Raw genomic sequence first — 21,861 nt, forward strand, 5'->3', positions numbered from 1 at the left:
TTCTCCATATAATTGTATTTTCTCTATCATCAAAAAATCTCTTAATTTTCAGGAAACTATGACAAAATTTCAATTGAAATTTTCAATTTCATGTTAAAGATTTTCCTAAAGCATTAAAAGTCTCTTTGTCGAGGCAAAGGTGAAGTTAGAACAAAATATGTTGGCACAACAAAACGTTATTTGAATCAGTAAGATTTATATTAATAATGACATATAAATAGTTTTCATAAAAATTATATCTTTTAATGAAATAATATTATAGCTTTGAAACACTATACTATGTATGTACTCCATTTCTGTCACAGGAAATTTTCCAATTATAAATTAGCTAATTTAATTTATTAAGATGCTTTCGTGCGTTCCTCATGAACCCTATATGTGTTGCTATAATCCCCATACTATATTCTGTTCGACATTCCTAAACTATATTAAACAATGAAACACATGTGTCGATAATTTTGGAGCAACCTATACAAGAGTATGTTATCGCGACCGGTCCTTATTGTACGCACGTAAGCAACCACCAATACGAAAGCTGCTTTCATTGCACGATGCTCTCAACTAAAGCCATACGGACAAAATGTTTCTTCTCTCTTCACGTTTCCTGTCATCAAGGCTCGCACTATTTTCCGGAAATGAAGTCTTTCGCTTTCTCTTGATACTACAGTAATACGTATACTACCCCAATTAATTTCTGGGCCTATCAATTCAAAAGACAGTAACAGTAATACATGTTATTGTTATGTTATGGTCCCCTCCATTTAAAAATATAATGGTCTATTTAAAATGCTAAAGTGGGATACGCTATATATATAATATATACATACATTTATTACATTTACATACACGTATTTGACTACATGAAAGTTAATAAAAGTAAAATTATATTGAATGTATATGTATATGTTAAATATATAATTTATGAATAGCATACAAAAAAACAATTAGTACACTAAATTGCATCTTATTAAAATAAATGTTACATATAGTTAAATAAATTGTTCAATCATTAATTAAGATCCTTTGTAATCTTAATTCCAAGAATTTGCGTACAATTCATGTGCCGAATATGGTCATATACTAAACCATATTCTATATGTCAAGAACATTCTCATATATGTATGTCTTATATAACTAATACTATGCTTTGCTAATAACGAAAGGATTGTTCTTTCTCCGAGAAACAGAATGCTCCTGTTGCAATGTATTTTAACTCTACCAAATATAGTACTTTACCATAAATAAACTAATGATCTATATTTGGAAATCAAAAGCTAGAAAAGACGCTATGAGAAATGTCATGCCATCTGGTAATAAATGTACTAAGCACTATTAATGATATAATCTTTTCCTATACTTCTTTTATATTTTGTGACTTAACAATGTCATAGGATATTTATTTACTTCATATGAGAAAATGTTTACAATGTATTTTTCACAATGTATTTCTAATTACATATTTTCAAGAGCAATACCTTACCTTTGACTCATTGAAAATATACAGCAAAATTCTGCTGTGCAGGTTTTAATATAAAAAACCCCAGAGTTAAAGATGATTTAACGCGAACGCATGTTTACCAGAATATGATGCCAAAAGAACGTGCAATATCCTAAATTCGAAATTTCGAAATATATTTGATTATGATCGCTCAATTACGATCAATTGATGTAAATGTTTTTGGACCTTTGCCACCTTTTATTATAATGTCGTTCTGCTAATGAATATGTCTAACTAATCAATGTATCAATGACGTGTATCAATAAAACGTTCGATACAAGTCGTTATCGACAGATTGAATCATAATTCAAATACATATTAAAGACATATAGCATCGAAGCTGCCATTAACACTTTCATGGGAATTATTTTTCCCACCAATTAACATTACGCTTATGCAATGTGAAGATATATTCCTGTTTCTGGAGCGTGTTGCTATATACATACATATACATGTATAATCGTGGAGAACAAAACAATTAAATTTTATTATATGTTAACAGCACCTACTATCCTTAATTTTAATATTTATTGCAATACATAACATAAACAAAAATTAATTCATTTTACTAAAATAAACTTTTCTCGTTTCATCTTAACATAAGGAGGTCAAATATAAAGTCGAGCGTGGAAAGACAGTAGAAATATATAGCTTTTTCTGTCTTCCTGCAAATATTTAAAAATTTCAAAACTACATCCGTGAAAAAGTTAAATATAGACCACAAAATACTAATTCCAAGATGACCGTCAATTTATCAAAAGTTATACATTTCAGCGCCTCATCTGCTCTCTTTTCACATTTCATTTCATGTTTGACCTGCTTATGTTGAGATGAAGCAACGAAAGAGAATAAGTAAAACCTGTTGATCCAATATTCCAAATTTAGCCGAATTTGACAACAGAGAAATTTTGTCAAATATCTCAACAAACATTATTTTTTGTTTATCTTAAATATTATCAGAGAAGAGAATAACAGAGAAAAATATAATGTTCCATTTGACAATAAAATCAGATTATGAGTTCATTTCGACAAATACAGTTACATCACGATACTACAAGATTTACTTCGTTAATAATAACTATATTAATCGTTCGATATAGAGCTCACATTATTTCTATGCAATATATTAACAATCTTTATGACGGTGACTAAATGATTGAGAACTGATTAAATTAAGCAATATCATCTACTTTAAAAAATTACATTATGATCAATGCAAAGAACAGTTTTCATGAAAACGTTGTATATACGGTGCTATCACGATAACGCACAGCATCCCTTTAAAATGTTTAATTATAATCGGAAAGATAAGCTGTAATAAGATAAATGTTTTTAATTTACGTTTTTACTTACTCTGATATGGTTTTTGTGTAGCTTGATAGTATACAGCCATGAACACAAAAAATGCAACAGAAAAAAACGTACTAACTAGCACAGCGACTATCACGCGATGTATATACCTCACTCTTCAGCTTTCGACTAAACTAAGCTACTTGCCAATTGTGCCTTGTGCTGCATTCTTGTGCATCGACCAAACTACATACATCTATGCATTCAAATAGTGGTACAGTTAAACTGGCGACCTCTACAGCAATAATAAGCTCATAACGGTAAAAATGATTAATCGATAAAACAGAAATTCCAAAATTTCATTTATCTAAGTGAAATTTGTAAAAAAATTTCTTGTTAAAATACAATTTTAGTTATTTTATAAAACAGATATAACCTTACTCTTTGATATTTTGTAAATAATGTGTATTTTTTTCATATGAAAATGTAGAATTTAATATTCATAATATTCATAATGTTGTTTCGCATATTTTAAGCAACGAATAATCAAACACTTTTTCTGTTTTATTTATATCTACAGTTTATAATTACGACTATGTATAATTTATTTATATATTTTAAAGTATTTATCTTATATTTCGAAAATAAAATTTGTACATAAAATATAACTGACGTGTATGAATACATGTTAAACATCACATCTGTTAAATATCACGTACAAGGTCAATTTAAATTCATTAGCGCCAGAAATTCATGCAGTTGTTGTATTATGTCATATTTTATAACATTAAACGTGGATCTTTGAAATTTACTATTATTCGTAATATCTAAGATTACAAATCAAATAACGTTGCCCACACACAGTGATTACAAAAGATTTGTAAATGTGTTTGTTATTCCATATAAATTGACAGTCAGATTAACGTTCATTTTACATCGTTGCATAGACAACCGATCATCCGATATTTAAACGTTCCGAAGATGAATACGAGATTCAGTGGATTAAAATTAGGACCTCCGATAGAAGTTTTTGCGCTTCATAAAGCATTCATAGAAGATGCTTATGAAAAAAAAGTGAATTTATCTATAGGAGGTATGTTGCATATATTTCATTTCATATTTGGTATCGTAGAGAGCAAACGTAAATATAACACAAATTTTTTTTAATAATTTAAAAAACAAACATTTGAAATATCTATGAAATGTCAACCTTTGTGATGAAATGTTTTTGTATTTCTTTCATATTGTAATGAATCTGCTTTTGGATGACCTCCAGAATATCTGATGATTACATAACGTATTTCACAAATATGAATGTATAGTTGTAATAAGATTTAATCGTTATTTAAGCAATGAACAATGATACGAGATTATTAAATAACTTGAAATAATTCTCGAAAATTATGATAAATTTATATTTACAGCTTATCGTACATCTGAAGGAAAACCTTGGGTATTACCAGTTGTTCGAAAAGTGGAAAAATCATTAGCTGCAGATGAATTGCAAAACCATGAATATCTTCCAGTCTTGGGATTGGATGCTTTTAGCCAAGCAGCAACAAGAATGTTGTTGGGTGTGGATTCTCCTATTATTGCACAAGGTCGTGCTTTTGGCATTCAAACATTATCTGGTACTGGAGGATTACGTATTATAGCTGAATTTTTAAGTCATGTTCTACACTATGATACCTTTTATTATAGTAAACCGACTTGGGGTAAGTGTCAACAAATTTTTCAAAAAATAAAATAAACATTCACTCTATTTAACATATATTACATATATAGAGAATCATAAACTTGTGTTCGTAAATGGAGGGTTTAAAAAAGCATGTGAATATACATATTGGAATCCAGAAACTCGTAGTGTTGATATAGAAGGTATGCTTAAAGACCTTAGAGATGCTCCAGAAAATGCTGTAATTATTCTCCATACATGTGCACATAATCCTACCGGATGTGATCCAACTCCTGAGCAATGGGCCAAGATAGGAGATGTAATAAAAGAGAAAAAACTTTTCCCAGTTTTTGATACTGCTTATCAGGTATTATAAATAATGTATATTATTCTCTATTTTTAGAATAGAATAATTTTAAGAGTAATATAAAAGAAATAATTTTAAAAAAGATTTTATTGTAGGGTTTTGCAACTGGTGATTTAGATAAAGATGCATATGCAGTAAGATTATTTGCAGAACGTGGAATAGAATTCATGTGTTCACAAAGCTTTGCCAAAAATTTTGGCTTGTACAATGAAAGAGTTGGAAATATGGTAGTTGTTATGTCTAATACAAAAGAATTAGCCCAGGTTAAGTCTCAGTTAACTTTGATTGTTCGAGGGATGTATAGTAATCCACCTAATCATGGAGCAAGAATAGTTGCAACTGTGTTGCAGAATCCAGACCTCTATAAACAATGGTATGGTGTAAAGGACAAAATTAATTTAATTCGTTTTACAATACATGTTTAAAATTTCTAAATTGAAATATCAAAATATTTCAGGAAAGATCATATTCTCACAATGTCCAAAAGAATAAAGGAAATGCGAATGAGTTTGTATCAAAGATTGGTTCAGAAAGGAACTCCAGGTAATTGGGAACATATTACTCAACAAATTGGGATGTTTTCTTATACAGGTCTTACAGGTAAGTACTCAATGAAACCATTTTGTCACATTTATTTTATATCTCATCATTATCTTACTAATGACTCTTACTAATCATCATTTCAGAGAGACAAGTTGAGTGTTTAATTAATAATTACCATATCTATATGTTGCGAAGCGGTAGAATAAATATATGTGGACTCAATGAATCTAACTTAGATTATGTGGCAAGTGCGATTTATGAGACTGTTCTACTGTATCCACAAAATAAGGAAAGTTGTTCATGCAAGTAGAAGGTTGGATGATTAGATATCGTATCATAATAAGTATAAATTGTTATTGGAGTATTGAGAAGATCGTTAAAATATGGCAATATTTTATATGCATTGAAGTTATATTGGAATTATAAAAATATACTATATCGGCATCTTTTGTTACGTTTTTGTTATCATTTTACCGCTTAATATGATTCATTACAATGTTTATTTAGTCAAAAATTTCTCTGTCTCAAAAAACTTTATTGTTTATACATTTATAAATTGTAAATTTTATTTCATACAGAAATTGAACCATTTTGTTAGAAATCGCCTTGTCTATGAAAGTACAAAGTATCAACAAAGTATTATGAATTGCCAAATTTTAATACATGTGTTAGTGCAATCGCTTATTATTAAAATAATTTTCATTGAGCTTAATAGTTTGTAGGGAAATATGAAATATTTACAATAGAAGTTCATTTTGATATAAATGATTTTTTAATGCATTTTACAATCTTCATATAATTAAAAAGCTCATTAATAAGCTCTGCTTTCAAATAATGTTATTCTTTAACTAATATGAACAAGAGTTTTTTAAAACCCTTGTTAAAGAGATGGTTACAAATCATATACACTACATAGAAAACCAAAGTTTGAAATTATCACATGTAACAATAATCTTGTAAATAATTTCAGAACTATATATACATATACACATCATATCAGTGATATTGTTAGTAAATGAGACCAAATTTTTAAAACTACCTTACATTCTAAGTAATTATCCTTATTATAGATAAAAATGGAAATATTTCTTACATATTTCCAAGGATATTTTTTAAACACAATTTTTCTATCAACGAGTATGCATTATAAGATATTATCTTTATATAGTATCTTATATTCAGTACATACCATATCTTTAACAATAAATTAATATATATAAATACAATTTATTAACGAAAATATTGATGACTGATAAAAACTTAAAATCTAAAAATAACAATAACAGAGCTTCTGTTATTTTAATAATAAGCGGTTTATTTACAGAAATTAATATCCGAAATTATTAAAACTCAATGCAATCTATTATTACAGTTAGTTCCTGTTTACTATCTTGTTCTATTATGGTTTTCCATGCTCTATAAAAGGAAATTGAAACACTATATTTTTTGTATGTAGAATTGAAATCAGTTGTATTCTTATAGTAAATATCTATAAGAAATGAATATAAGAAACAAAGAAATGCTGTAGAAAAAGTATATAACTTCCGTTTAATATAGATGCTATAACCTCTTGTGCTATATAAGAAGTAGAATGTATTTTTTGTATACTAAATGCTTCCAGTAGTCTAAAACTTATACAACTTGTAAAATAGAGATTTCAACAGAAATCGATAAAGCATATAATTAGTGTATCATAATAATGTTCTGTATTTCACTTCCAAGTATTTTAAAAAATTTTGATTTTTAAAATTCAGTGCATGTAATAAATTTTCTAAAATTTCTATATATTATACATAATGCATTTAATATTTATAAATCAAATAAAAAAAATTATATACATTTGTAATATTTACATATAAATCAATATATACATATATATATACACTTAAAAATACATACATATATTTTTAGTACATATTGTTATGTAATTTAAGCTTCGAACTCATCTTGTTCAAGAATCTGAACCAAACTCAGAACTCTTAAATTTTCGTACAAATTATAATGGGGTATGGTAGAATGAACATAATTAATTTTAGGATTTTGTTCCATAGCATCTATTCTTTCTAGAGTATTTTGAAATATGTATATCTAGATGATATTTTTCTGCATTCGTTGTAGCATCATAATTGTATGTATACAAATTGTTCATTGTAGCATACCTAACTGTATTTCAAATTTTGAACTATCTTATATATACTGCCAAAATAACTTGAATATGCAATGAGAAAGTTAATTTTGTATGTATTTATATAAAATAAATGTAATACAGAAAGCAACTCATATTTTATAAAAACAATATATAATTTTGTCGAACTTATAAATACTACCAAATAATATTACACTAATGTACATTTATATGAGTTTTAAATTTTAAATATAATAAGAATTGAAAAATATAAATGTTTCAGCAGACTACTTTTAACAGGGGATATTAAATTGTTAAGTACATTTGTTTACATATCACTGAAATGTACACAGAAAAGGAGTAATAACTAATTAGCAATTAGTATTGAAATAAAATATATATAAATAATAATTGTGTATTTTATTTAATGTAAATTCTTAAACATATAATTGTTATTAATTCATATAAAATGTAGCAAATTACATTGTCCACTTTGATGGTTTTTTTTTTAAATTAATTGACCCATCAGATGTAACTGCAGGATAATGATTTGTATTATCAGAATTATGTCGCATATAAGCCATATATCCTATACAACTAAACATTGCAATAGCTCCAAAAATCATTATCACTTTATTCTGGAAAATAAATTTAATTATTCTAATTTTATTACAATATATATTTATATTCAATTAGTCATATTGGTTTTTATAATTCCATTAATATTTTTAATTTTTGGAGTAATCTTACCGGCTTAACATATAATTCGTAATTAATTGCACGAAATAACATTGTACTCTTCAAGGAGCGTAAGCCATCTCCAGGCTCTGCTTTATGATTTTTCTTATCCATTATTAATTATTATGTCATAAAACTTAACAAATATCAGTTTTAATTCTTAATTAATACATCTAACCTTTTTAATCACTGAATAAAAGGGAATATATCTGGCCTTCTTTTATATGAACTTCTAACCTCTCTATAAAAACAAAATGTATTCGTGATGTCCTATGCGTGGTAGCTATAACAATTGCTTGATCGCAATAATCATGGTACGAAAATTAAAATATCACGAACAGAAGTTGCTGAAAAAGGTTGATTTTATATCATGGGAAGCAGATAATAATCTACATGAAGTGAAGATTTTGAAACGTTATCAAATACAAAAAAGGGAAGATTATACGAAGTAAGTCCATTGTTACATTACTAATTAAATAACGATTGTACTATATTCTTACGTTAAACAAATAATAAATTTTTAATTATTTCAGGTATAATAAGCTATCACGGGAAATTCGTGAATTAGGGGAAAAAATTAAAGAAATTGATGCAGATCATCCATTTCGAATAGAGCAGAGTGCATTATTGTTGGAAAAGTTATATATAATGGGACTTATAAATACAAAATGGGATTTGTCACTAACACAAAACGTGAGTGCAAGTTCGTTTTGCAGAAGACGACTGCCAGTTATTATGGTACGAAATAAAATGAGTCAAAATTTAAAGATTGCAACACAATTAATAGAACAGGGTCATGTTAGAGTTGGCGTAGAAGTTGTAAAAGATCCAGCATTTCTGGTAACAAGGTATTAAATATAAATATTTTTTAATAATATAAATAAACAAAATAAAGCAATCAGCCCATAATTGACATATGTGACAATAATTCTTGTAAATATTATTTTCTAGGAATTTAGAAGATTTTGTTACTTGGGTAGATACGTCTGCTATTAAGAAACATGTATTGGAATACAATGATGCTGTAAGTAATAAATCCATATTTTATAATATTTTATATTTACTTAGATTTAACATATTCATTTACTTTATGTATTGTTCTGTTACAGAGAGATGATTTTGATATGGCATAAATCTAGTAAAGATATTAAAACCAAAATTTCTTAATTCTAATAACTACTATTAAAATTCTCATACGTAAAAAATAATTATATGTTCAATAAATCATTTAATTAATACCTATAGAACTTAATTGTCCTTAAGAACTGCTTTCTGACATTTTTGAGATTGTTTCATATGAATTTTTTGAAATATAACTTCACGCATTGTATCCATGTAATTACTAAAAAGAAACAATAAATTAAGAACTTTGAAAATATTCGTATATCACTAATTACTTACCAAAGATATAATATTGATTTCATAGCTTTTAGTATCTTTCTACGATGACCTAGAATATCTTTTATAATATAATCATCATTACTAGATGATACATATTTTATTGATGAATTTTTCTTTGTAAGTTTTAATATTTTTGTTTTTGGCATTTCACAATTAAATCTATCATCCAAATTATTTTTCGCCAATATGAAAGGTTTATTTTTATCATCAGATAAGGTAATATAATTCTCTTTTCTTTTAGAATCCTAATTAATGCATGTTGCGTTATTAGAAATTATGTTATTATTTAAATTATTTTTTAATTTTAAACATTTAACTATAATAAATATTTATAACTATAACTATAATAAATATTTATATTTACTTTACGTAATAATTCGATATATTTTATCTTTTTAGTTACAGAGTAGTCGGTTTTGTTGTCATTATTATTGTTAGTTTCTTGTTTTCTATATGTATGCAGTTCCATTGGTATCACCGAATTTTTAGTAGGATTGTTGTTATTTTTAACAAAAGTTTTTTCTTTAATATCCGACGTATATTCATTTACATTCCCAGTTTCTTCAGTTATCGTATCGATATGTTCTATAATGTCTTCATCTTTTTCAATTTGTGATATTATATTATTTTCATCATTTAATTCATGAAAAGATGGTATTCCGATACTACATATAGATTGGAAGAGAGAATTGCAAGAAGAACAAAAACTAGAGTATTTTTCGTTAACATTTTCGTTTTCTATAATATTAAAAGAATTCTCCATTTTAGATCCCAAATCATATCGAACCGGAAATGAAAACGTTTAAAAAGGAAGCAATTTTATGTAATAATAATATATTCGTTTAGTAAAGATTGATTTATTAAAAATCATATTGATCGCATCACAAGGTATAAATTGTGAAATTTTTAATTATTCAATTTCAAATACATTCATATTTTTATTCAAGTTCAGGCTGTTTATGTTCTAGTATGCCATAAAAAAACTTTGATTTAACAACGAACAACGCACGTATTTCATTATACAGAACTTACAGAAATAATATACCGCGTTTTAAGTGATAGATACCGTTTAAAAACATCTCTTATACTGGCGTTTGTTATTTATCATCGATTAAATAAGTATTATTTGTAAAAATATGGGTATTAATTACATAATTTTTCAAATAAAAGAGATGTTAGTAAACGAAAAAAATCCATACGATAATTTGACAATTAATAACTTTGCTTGTTTAAAATCTAAGATCACGTGTTTATGGAGAACCACTCATTCATATACCTACAATGAATAATTAGTATTTCAATATGATATACATGTTACATGTTAATTTACATTAAAATCGGCAGTCATTGCTGGTCTCTATGACACATTACCATATTACATATTCATGTTACATCATAAAATATGAGAAGTTTTTTATCTAAAAAGTAACTCAGTTATATTCGATAGGGTAGTTACATGTTAATTATATTTCAATTTTGTTGTATTAGACCTTTTTCTTATTTACTTTAATGTATTGCTATTCATTATCAGTAATCAATGCTATGCAAATTAATAATGAAATGGCAAAGATGTGGAGTATAAATGAATTACTTTTCTTTTCACATATTTCTGTGACATAACTATGAAATAGAATGGGCGTTGCGTCGACTCAGGTCCCCAAGTATTCTCCCTCTTCCTTCAACTATTTACAAAATTCTTTTTGAAATTTTCTCAAAAAGTGCTGCAGTTACAATGTGTTCAAAATTTTCACCAATATATCAATACAGTATCATAATTTCATTTTATGGATACATTCCATTTCCATAAATATGTATTGCTGCATACTGCCATTACTTAAAACTTTATATGCAAATGTGAATAAATGTACGTAAGATGAATGATACACTTTTCATGAATATTTGATACCTTCATAAATTAAAATTTCAGAATCAGGTTTCAACAATGTTTTCGATTTCATACTTTTGTTTCCATCGCGAATATAATATTTGAAAACAGAAAAATAAAATAAAACACTTGAAAATATTACATTAATAGAAGTAACGCATACAGAATTATCGTTGCTTTTTTTATCATAAGATATATAATATCTTTTCAATTAATTGTATCAGTTATAAATTTTGGCTACATGTACCAATTAACATTTTTATACTTTCCTCGCATTTACCACTTATACTTTCACAATCTTATTATTGATTTTACTTTTACAAATTTTTAGGCATATCCTATTCTATCAATTAATTTTAATAAGATATTCGGCATATTTTACAAAATTGTAAAATAAAACAGATTTATATAAAAATCATTTATATACCCATTTAATGCAATATTGTTAAAAATTATATTTATTCCACATCATTAACATGATATTATTATAATGTACCGAATACCTTATTGGCAGAAATTTTCAATCTACAATAATATATTCATAATTTCAAATTTCGTTAATTTCAAATTTCAAAATTCGTCATGATATCGAAAAATATCTCTTTCATGATTATTTGAAATTTGAAACAGCACTTTCTACACGCATCCCTGCTTTTTGTTTAATTTATCAATTTGTATATCATTTTATAATTAAAGGATAGAACAAAAAATGTATATCATAATTATTTTGTTTACACTATATAAATAAGTAAGAGATAGAACTAAATGATTATATTAGACAATATTTGAAATAATTATCAATATAAAGAATGGCTAGTAAAAATATACAGCAATAACGTAAAAAGCTAATAACATTTTTCATTGAACGAAATTGGTATTTATATACAAAACTAAATATTTAAAAAATATTTACTTTTGAGATTTAATGTTTGTATCTTTTAAGCATTTTTACATAGAAAGAATTTTACAATATAGAATTTTGATAAATCAATTATAGATAATAAAAAATAAGTTACATGTTTTTAATATATTTTGTTGAAAATAAATGTTCTGTTTGATTATAAAAATTAACAGTTTACAATTATTTACATCTTCACGTGTAACTTATATTGGATACAACTGTTTTTAAATAAAGTATTTTACATAAATTTTGTTATATCCTGTGCCTCCATTTACATAAATTAGATCCAAATAATAGAAATCATTTTTCTATTTTATAGTATTACAAAAACAATATTATGAAATTTATAACAAACTTCAAATCCTACTTCATTAAAACGAGCAACCGCCATCCTATTAAAAAAACAATCATAAAACAAATTAAAACATAGTTAAAAATGAATAATATAACATACTACTTTCAATTACGATTGAAGTTATATTTTTTTGTTAACCCCTCGATAAAAATTGTACAATGTCATATACCCAGATTCTTTATTACTTTACACATAAAAAGATTCAATCCTAAATATATTTAATATTTTTTATAATATAAAACAATTCTGTTGTAAAAGTAATATTTAATGTAACCTACAAATTATCATTAAGCGAACATTTTTTATAAATTTATGCAACATTATACAAATAACGAAGGGTTAAACTATTTCCATCTTTATGCATGCTTGAACACCTTTGGCAAACAGTTCCACGTATAAAGATACGCGTGATCTTAGATTTATTACTGACTATACGTTCTTTTAGATTTTTCTACACATAAGTATATTTTTGTTTTAGTAAACTATTTTTGAATATAACAACCATATTAAAGATTTTTATAGTCAAATGAAAATTTGAAAAATTTTATATAAAAAAGTATGAAATACGCTGCCGTTCATTTTTATAATATTGGGTGTTTTGTTAAGCTATTTAATATTTAATAGTTGTACGCGCGACATTATGAATTATATCATTAAAACTTTTTTTGTAGTATTTTATGATTAAAACAAGTTCCATTACTACGATGAATATTCGAATATTTCATATCGAAATCATAAAAATATTACTGAATATTATTTCAATTCTATCTATATATTATACAATTTTAGGAAAAATGTTATCGAACTTGTGATTCACGTATTTATGCAACGATCTTTTGCGTAATAATTGCAATTCATAATGTCATTATACAAGGCATGACATTTCTCTTATTTAAGTTGCTTATAATGTAAAACAATCTCTTTTTTCTTTGTTTTATATATCTTTGTTAACGATAAACGATCAAGAATCATTAGTATTATGTAATCACGGTTGGTACATCACGACCAGTAAATTCTCGTAATTTACTTATCTCTAACGCAATAGTAACCAACGGTTTAAGAATGTCTTGAGCATCTTTGTTTAAAGATGCTGTATCATCTTCATAGCTATCAACATACACACGAATAGTAGCTCCAGAACTTCCTGTACCAGATAAACGGTAAATTATACGGGAACCATCTTGGAATAAAATTCTTAATCCCTGTTATACAAAATTGCATAGTAACCTATACTGTCACGATATATTGTTACTTTATGTGGAATTTGTAGAATCATAATACAATACCTGCTTATTAGCTTGGCTTCCATCAATAGGATCTATATAAGAATAATTGTCACCTAATTTTACAACATATGTTTTCCCTTCAGATGTTAATTTTGAACCCACAAACCCAGGTTTCTCCATTTCTGATTCAATGTGTTGCATCATTTTGTTTGCTGCTTCAGAATCACAATTTTCATAGTCATATCTGGTTCATATAGTATAAAATTATAAAATTAGAACATAATTTACAAAACAGAGTACAACAATTAATCATATACAATATAATAAAAATAATACCTTGTAAAGAAGTTCCTCCCATATATCTGCCAGTGATTTAATAATATATCTTCTACAGACTTCCCAAGACTTGCAATTACACTAAGCCATGCAAGAGAGGCCCATATTCCATCTTTTTCACGAATATGATCCGAACCCGTGCCAAAACTTTCCTCTCCACAAAGTGATAGATGACCAGCATCCATTAAATTACCTAATAACATAACATTATTAATAAAATATAATTTTATGTGTTTAAAATATACTGTAAAAACATATGCAAAAATTAATATGTACCAAAATATTTCCAGCCTGTGGGTACTTCATAAAGTTTAACACCAGTTTTTGCTGCAACTCTATCTATAGCAGCACCTGTTGGCATAGATCTAGCATATCCTTTAATACCAGTCTTTTTAAAATATGGTATTGAATTTAAGTTAGCAGCTAATACAGCTAATGAATCAGAAGGTGTAACAAAGAAAGCATTTTTGCCTAGTATCTGCAAAGACATTGAGCATAAATTTGCATTTTTCATGCTAGTTATTTTCTATACCGAATAAATATTTTATTTACCATATTTCTGTCTCCATCCCCATCAAAAGCAGCACCAAAGTCATATGGACCATTTTTCATAGCATTTACTAAATCTTTGGCATATGTTAAATTTGGATCAGGATGAAGCCCACCAAAATCTTCTAATGGAATTGCATTAACAGTACTTGAATCATCGACACCTAATTCATTACTAAATATTCGTTTTACATATGGACCAGTAACTAGAAATTATTAACTATTATTTAACAAATGTATCAAAGAATTAAATTTATTAATATAACTTTTACATACCTCCATTCATTGAATTGATAAGAACTTTAAAAGGAGGACGATTGTTACTTCCTTGTAATAATGTTTTAATACTAGAAAAGTCAAAGATATTTTTCATATGTTCTAAGTAATCATTCACAGAATCTATTATGTCTATTGTAAATGGATTTCCATCCACCTGAATTGTAGTACTTTGTATCTTGTCTATATCTATGGTTATATCAGGTATAATTTTATAATTCTTGAGCACTTTAGTAATCTCATAAATCTTATTTGTGACATTATCTGGAGCAGGACCACCATTTTCGCAGTTAAACTTAATGCCAAAGTCAGCATTGGGTCCACCAGGATTGTGAGATGCTGTTAGAACAATTCCTCCTAGAGTTTTGTATTTTCTTATTATAGTAGACACAGCTGGAGTCGAAAGTATCCCATTTTGCCCAATTATTAATCTTTTTACCTAATGCAACAAATAGTCATTTAAAATAATAAATTAAAATAATAAAATTAGAGATAATAGTTTTTTAATAAAATAAAAAAGCATATATATAAATGAACGAAATGTAAATCTAGTTTAAATAAATTACTCCATTTGCTGCAGCAATCCTGATGATCTTTCTAACCACATCTTTTCCATAATATCTTCCATCGCCACCAACAACTAACGTACTTCCAGGCAATTGTTCTTCTAGAGCTTGCAATATTGCTTGAATGAAATTTTCTGTATAATGTTCTTGCATAAATACCCTCACCGCTTTTCGCAATCCGGACGTACCCGGCTTTTGACCATCGTATATTCGGGTTTCTACAATTTTGCTCGACACTGCGTTTGACATCTTTCAAATATTACACTTAATGTGATATCCACTGAAATAAAATGAAATTATTTGTATCTGAACCCAAACAGTAGAGAAAAATCAGATTTGTGAATTTCATAACACGTCCTCGACGCTTGGTAGCAGACTGAACTTTGCCTACCAATGACACACAAGGGCATGGGTCAACCATCTTTAAAACATTGCGCCCGCGCTTTACCACTTGCTAATAATATTGTCTTTATGAAGAACATAGCTCTTCCAAGCGCGATACACTAATATTCTATACGGTATAAAATTGATAATAGAACATAAACATTTGATAATTTCAATGATTATAATTTATATCGATGTCTTTATTGATTCTAGTAGTAGCTTCCGGATAACGTGAATCCGGAAAATGGGTAAAAATGCTAAATTAAACGAGCCTTATCATTCTCGATTACCTTAAACAAATAAGTTTAAGTTGAGCGCATAAAAACTTCCTTAATAATATTCTCATTTATGAGGAACGATTCATTTAATAATTCTGATCCACGTGAATTTTATTCATATTCTTATTATTATAATTAAATAAAATATATTTATATTATAATATATTTTTTCCTGGGAACCACAATAGATTAAAATATACTACCACCATAACACTTAATTTGCACAAAATATTATATTGTATTTGTGTACTTTGTCTCTGGCAATATTATCCAAGTCGGCTACATTGTTGAGAATTATTTGGCCTATGAAATTTCTTTTATGTTAATCATTCTAAAAGATTTAGTAACGTGGGTTACTGATGACCACGGTAATTAACGTGTCAATAATAATTAATTAAATGCGTGATATTTAAAACTGGATGACTTTTATCTTAATTCTAGAATCTTGCGATTTTTGCTTTAAGATTTCCGTAAAATTATTGATGTATAGACTTGCAAAGAGTACTATAAATTAACAATTATGTTTATCAAATAATTATTTAGTATACTATCGGTACAATAGGTTGATAGACAACATTTAAAAACTTAATTTTTTACATATTAAAATTATAGAGAGCGGATATATATATACACCCACATATACATACACACACACATACATACACCTAACGTTTGCGTAACTCAAAAATGAAGTTTGCTCTTTATATCACAGAAGAAATGAACTACTTTTCCAAATACGTTACGACATTTAAATTCGTTGTATCTTGTTATTCGGCAATTTTTTTTCAAAATATACGAAAATGTAGAGAGAAAAGTCGAGTAAAAAGTACACGCACGCGTAGATGATGATTTACTTATTATGATGATCAGCATTAGCGAAGAAAAATAAGGAGGAGGGAGCTTATTATGTCAAGAATGCCTGATATAAGCACGCGATTTTACAAAACAGACGTATAGTTGTTTAAAACAACAGTTCTCCCTAAGTTTCGCTTGTGAAAGCTGTATTATAAATTGTATCATAGGTTGTATCATTGATAGTGTAATCACATAGTATCTCAAAAATAAGTGAAATTTTTTAATTAAATATAAACACATCTTTTGATTAATAATCAACGCTTTTAATATGCCTATACGAATTTTCAGAAATATAATAATATTATAAACAACGAATATAAGCAAAATTTGATTTTCAAAAAGTTTTAGTGTGAAATTTAACATTTGAACACACTGATAAACGTTGCAAGTAAGTCATTTTTATGGTAATTAAATTATCAATTAAAGATAATAAAAAATATAAATAATAAGAAAAATAATTTAAAAAATTAAAAATTGTAGGATAAATGGTTAATAACGCATATATTTTATTTTGATAGTTCCACTTATATGGCGTGCATGTATATGCATAAATTAAATATAACATGTATAGATGTAAAAATGATTGGAAATCTTGTATTATACAGCATGATAGTGGATCTGAAAGTGCACCTTTATTCTCTTCAGGATCTCATACTAGTATAGAACCCAGTATATTTCAAGATTCTGAAACCAGTGATTTAGACTGCACTCCTACAAATAGCTATTTCAAGTACCAATTTTTTCTTACTATCCTTTAACAATACTTCTTTTCATTATAAATGAAATAACATTACTTTTTCTGCTAAGTATCATTTTTAATATTATTATTAATAATAATCGCTTATTATAGTCAATTTTTCATAGGTATGGTAGTTTAGAAAGTTGTAGTCACCATTCTAACATTACTGTAGTACCAAAGAGACCACCACCCCTTGCTGAAAATCATACTTTAGTTACACCTTTAGTATTAAACACTTCCTCCTCCTTAAACGTAAGACAAGACAGATGTTATGAAATCCATAATACTGATCTGGTGAGAACACCACAAACAATATAAAATTGCATGTTTCAATATATAATATTTATATCAAGGTTGGATACTTTGAAATAAAAGGAATAATATAGAATAATATAGAAAGAAATAATATTCATTATCTTTAGTTAAATTCTACTGCAATCATAAAATTCTACTTAGTACAAACATATTCTCACTTAAAATTTTTACTGATACTGAAATAGTTGTGAGAACTTATTGTAACATTTTTATTTTGTTAAATATATAGTAACATAAATACGAACAGCTATGTTAAATAAATTATAAATGAATTGTTATCTTAATTTTATTGCAATAGGAAGCTGAGGAAGCTACATGCAAGGATATTAAATCAAAACAAAGCTCTGTAGTCACAATGTAAGTAACAATATAATATCTAGTTCTTAATATCCAATGTTTTTTCGATATACTATTATGCAAAAATGTTTCTAAAATCTCATGCTTCACATGATTATCAATCAGCAAAAGAAAATTTTTGTTAATGTTGTTCTTGCATTAATAAATTTAGCATCAATAGTATAATATAGTATTAATTATAAATTATTATCAGCTATCATGTTATCATCAAGAAAGGGTTCTGGGTCAATTCTCTTAGTACAGTGTTCAGAAATCTAATCACATTCATAAATTTTTTGTTATCTCTTTGTAGTCGTATTTTTAGTAGGTTGATGATGAGAGAAAAATGAAATCTTGCATCAGAAATGCCTGTATGCATTTTGAACATGGAAGACTAACTTGTTTCTTATAAGCAATATATCATTTCCATCATCTTTCACCTCTCGTTTGATACATGCATATAAAAAGTAACTTGTATTTACAATAACATTTTTATGCTTTTTTATTACATATTGTTTGTGATCTTTTCTCTTCATTCACTAAATCTTCAATATAGCTCTGCAAATTAAAATTATGAACTCAAAATGTGAAAGCAAACAAAAAAATGTTTAATTAGGACAATATATTTAAACATCATCCGTTCTATAAATAATTCTTGACAAGTTAGATATTTCATTGTTGTAAACTATTATTACATATTAAGAAAACTTACCTATATAAATCGAAATTCCTTTCGCTAAGTTTCGTCAAAATAAGATCTCAAAGGATATTAAACTTGTTTTCATGATATTAATTTCCACTACTATTTATATAATGTTTCAATTAATGTTTAAAATCATATACACCATCGTTCGTTCTCACATCTTAAAAGCACGCACCTAATGCAGTAGCATAATAGAACAAAGAAACTTTAAATTATACATATTGATATGTTGCCTTTCTTCCATTTTAAATAAACAAAAAAGAGGGAAGAAGAATGTAAAAGATCAAAGCGGATGCATGATTTTAAGATATGAAAACGAAAGAGTATCAAACTAACATGGTTAACAGTCGCTCACGTTTCGACCACCATCGGGTGGTTGTGACGACGACGACTACACAGTATACTCACATTAGAAGGGGTTAGTGCTCCGTCGGTTGCCTGGGCAACAGACGGCCACCCGAAAGGTCAATGCTCGTAGCTGGTACCTAAGAAGAATAACAAGGGAACCACATGAGATGCTATGATTGAATATTGTTGAACATTAATACTAAAATTATCAAAATTCTCAAAATGACCAATTCACAAAAATTATATAAATTTACAGAAGGAATTTTCTTATAATCTTCTGTAAAATTTCCTGGCAATATACATATATCATTTTAGCCATTGGTAGTTCCAATATTAACTTAAACAATATTTACTACACTATAACCTAAATAAAGAATAAAAAGTTATGCAATTTATTTATAAGCACAACCAACACTATCATAACAAAATTTTAGATCATTAACCTACATATATTTTTCTTAATTTTTTTTGTAACTACAACTTTCCATTTTTTAACTTTTAAATACCTGTTTTTTTCTTTTTATATATTTTATATGACAGATTAAGTTAATAATTAATAGGAATCTTTAAAGAATATTATTTATTTGTAACTATATAATTTCATATCTTTATAGATTCTCAATTTGGAACACAATATTAGGCTCCTCCTTATTAACAATACCATGGGGTATTCAAATGGCTGGTTTCTTTCCTGGTATTATTCTAATACTTGTGATGAGTGGTTTATGTCTATATACTGCTTATTGTCTCCTACTTGTACATAAATATTATGGTACAAAATATTTAATTCTTTTTGTTTAGGGAAACTAATACAATAATATGTTTACAATAATTTAATGTTTTAGGTGGGCAAAAAGGAATAGAAGTAATTCAATTATGTCGGATATATCTTAACAAGTGGGCAGAATATGTTGCCAAAGCTTTTAGCATTACAGTTTTAATAGGTGCAACTATAGCTTACTGGGTTCTAATGTCTAATTTCTTATATAATACTGTCAATTTCATATATGGTAAATGTGCATAAATCTTTGCTTTTTATGTAAAGTTCATTAGAAAAATTGAATATTTTTTTTATAGATAGTTTAGTATCCCAGTACTATACAAATGATAATATTTCATACACATCAGAAGGTAAGTATATTTTATTCATGATATATATTGAAAGATTAATGTCAATTATTTATTTTAATTCTAGTACTATGCCCAAAAAGAATAATCTATAATAGCACAAATTTAATAATTCATGATTATACATATAATACTTTGGGACCAGTTTGGGATCTGTATAAAACAGTTCCTATTTTCCTTGGTTTATTAATATTTCCGTTTTTAAATTTTAATAGTCCCACCTTTTTTACAAAATTTAATTCTCTTGGTATGTATACAAATGATTTCTAGATTTAATATTTTTTTAAGTCACATTTGATTTATAAAATTATGATTTTTTTGTATGTGTCATAGGAACCATGTCAATCATATATATAATTACCTTTGTTTTGATTAAATCGTACTCATGGGGTATTAATATGAATGAAATAGAGTGGAACATAAGTTGGACGTTGAAATTTTCATTTCCTGCACTTTCTGGGATGTTAGCATTGTCGTTTTTCATTCACAACATTATAATTACTGTGATGCAGAATAATCATGATCAAAGTAAAAATGTAAATAATTTTACTTCCTTCTTCGCATAAATATAATTAAACTACTGAAAAGTTTTATCTTTTAATTACAGGGAAGAGATCTTTCAATAGCCTATCTATTGGTTACTCTAACTTATATTATAGTAGGTGTAGTATTTTATGTATGTTTTCCACTGAACAAATCATGCATTGAAGATGTAAGTAAAATATTAAATTAAGCATCAAAGTATAATACTTTTAGGAAAGAAAATAACAAGTAAAATTGAATCTTTTTTACAGAATTTGTTGAATAATTTTCAAAAATGGAATGGATTAACAGTAGGTGCTCGAATTGTTCTTCTTTTCCAATTATTAACCGTTTACCCGTTACTTGCGTACATGTTACGTGTTCAATTACTTACATCAACGTGTAAGACATTTAATACAGGCTGTGTTATTCTAGTTAACGTTATTTTGGTATCTATATGCATTTTATTTGCAGTGTTTGTACCATATATTGGTACAATAATACGATATACAGGTGCCTTAA

General features: G+C 26.8%; 7 protein-coding genes across 12 annotated transcripts in view; 3 read left to right on the plus strand and 4 right to left on the minus strand.

Annotated features, from left to right (window-relative positions):
- Positions 1 to 2,996, minus strand: part of drpr (multiple EGF like domains draper) — a 29,138-nt gene extending 26,142 nt beyond the window's left edge. For all 3 annotated transcript variants that reach the window (XM_076625048.1, XM_076625049.1, XM_033334930.2), the window contains exon 1: positions 2,852 to 2,996. The gene's annotated coding sequence lies outside the window, so the exon portion shown is untranslated. The remainder of the gene's footprint in view (positions 1 to 2,851) is intronic.
- Positions 2,997 to 3,504: 508 nt separating this feature from the next.
- On the plus strand, positions 3,505 to 7,909 carry Got1 (Glutamate oxaloacetate transaminase 1). Its single transcript, XM_033335255.2, has 6 exons — positions 3,505 to 3,881; positions 4,213 to 4,503; positions 4,574 to 4,830; positions 4,926 to 5,203; positions 5,288 to 5,430; positions 5,517 to 7,909. Exons 1-6 carry the CDS (start codon positions 3,770 to 3,772, stop codon positions 5,681 to 5,683), a joined length of 1,248 nt encoding a protein of 415 aa, XP_033191146.1. The 5' UTR covers positions 3,505 to 3,769; the 3' UTR covers positions 5,684 to 7,909.
- On the minus strand, positions 7,900 to 8,393 carry LOC117157297 (small integral membrane protein 8). Its single transcript, XM_033335261.2, has 2 exons — positions 8,249 to 8,393; positions 7,900 to 8,136 (listed from the first exon to the last, which is right to left on the minus strand). Exons 1-2 carry the CDS (start codon positions 8,348 to 8,350, stop codon positions 7,978 to 7,980), a joined length of 261 nt encoding a protein of 86 aa, XP_033191152.1. The 5' UTR covers positions 8,351 to 8,393; the 3' UTR covers positions 7,900 to 7,977.
- Positions 8,394 to 8,508: 115 nt separating this feature from the next.
- Positions 8,509 to 9,614, plus strand: LOC117157295 (U3 small nucleolar ribonucleoprotein IMP3). The gene is made up of 4 exons (XM_033335259.2): positions 8,509 to 8,684; positions 8,770 to 9,084; positions 9,188 to 9,260; positions 9,346 to 9,614. The coding sequence occupies exons 1-4, from the start codon at positions 8,509 to 8,511 to the stop codon at positions 9,367 to 9,369; spliced, it is 588 nt and encodes a 195-aa protein (XP_033191150.1). The 3' UTR covers positions 9,370 to 9,614.
- LOC117157298 (uncharacterized) lies at positions 9,567 to 10,401 on the minus strand. Its single transcript, XM_076624814.1, has 2 exons — positions 10,002 to 10,401; positions 9,567 to 9,882 (listed from the first exon to the last, which is right to left on the minus strand). The coding sequence occupies exons 1-2, from the start codon at positions 10,398 to 10,400 to the stop codon at positions 9,634 to 9,636; spliced, it is 648 nt and encodes a 215-aa protein (XP_076480929.1). The 5' UTR covers position 10,401; the 3' UTR covers positions 9,567 to 9,633.
- Positions 10,402 to 10,528: 127 nt separating this feature from the next.
- On the minus strand, positions 10,529 to 19,737 carry Pgm1 (phosphoglucose mutase 1). Of its 4 annotated transcripts, XM_076624805.1 has the most exons (9): positions 19,351 to 19,737; positions 19,038 to 19,196; positions 15,732 to 16,011; positions 15,166 to 15,604; positions 14,893 to 15,095; positions 14,617 to 14,818; positions 14,341 to 14,533; positions 14,065 to 14,248; positions 10,529 to 13,980 (listed from the first exon to the last, which is right to left on the minus strand). In XM_076624805.1, exons 3-9 carry the CDS (start codon positions 15,978 to 15,980, stop codon positions 13,756 to 13,758), a joined length of 1,695 nt encoding a protein of 564 aa, XP_076480920.1. In that variant the 5' UTR covers positions 15,981 to 16,011; positions 19,038 to 19,196; positions 19,351 to 19,737; the 3' UTR covers positions 10,529 to 13,755. The 4 variants fall into 4 exon arrangements, with proteins under 4 accessions (XP_076480920.1, XP_033191144.1, XP_076480921.1 ...); XM_033335253.2 differs by lacking the exon at positions 19,038 to 19,196; XM_076624806.1 differs by lacking the exons at positions 19,038 to 19,196; positions 19,351 to 19,737 and adding an exon at positions 17,041 to 17,059.
- On the plus strand, positions 17,085 to 21,752 carry LOC117157291 (sodium-coupled neutral amino acid transporter 9 homolog). Its single transcript, XM_076624811.1, has 11 exons — positions 17,085 to 17,636; positions 17,767 to 17,978; positions 18,113 to 18,281; positions 18,601 to 18,659; positions 20,304 to 20,461; positions 20,535 to 20,699; positions 20,767 to 20,820; positions 20,885 to 21,064; positions 21,151 to 21,345; positions 21,425 to 21,529; positions 21,612 to 21,752. Exons 2-10 carry the CDS (start codon positions 17,812 to 17,814, stop codon positions 21,523 to 21,525), a joined length of 1,248 nt encoding a protein of 415 aa, XP_076480926.1. The 5' UTR covers positions 17,085 to 17,636; positions 17,767 to 17,811; the 3' UTR covers positions 21,526 to 21,529; positions 21,612 to 21,752.
- Positions 21,753 to 21,861: the final 109 nt, after the last annotated feature.

The sequence above is a fragment of the Bombus vancouverensis genome, chromosome 15 (genome assembly GCF_051014615.1).
Source record: "Bombus vancouverensis nearcticus chromosome 15, iyBomVanc1_principal, whole genome shotgun sequence".
NCBI classification, from domain to species: Eukaryota; Metazoa; Arthropoda; class Insecta; order Hymenoptera; family Apidae; genus Bombus; species Bombus vancouverensis.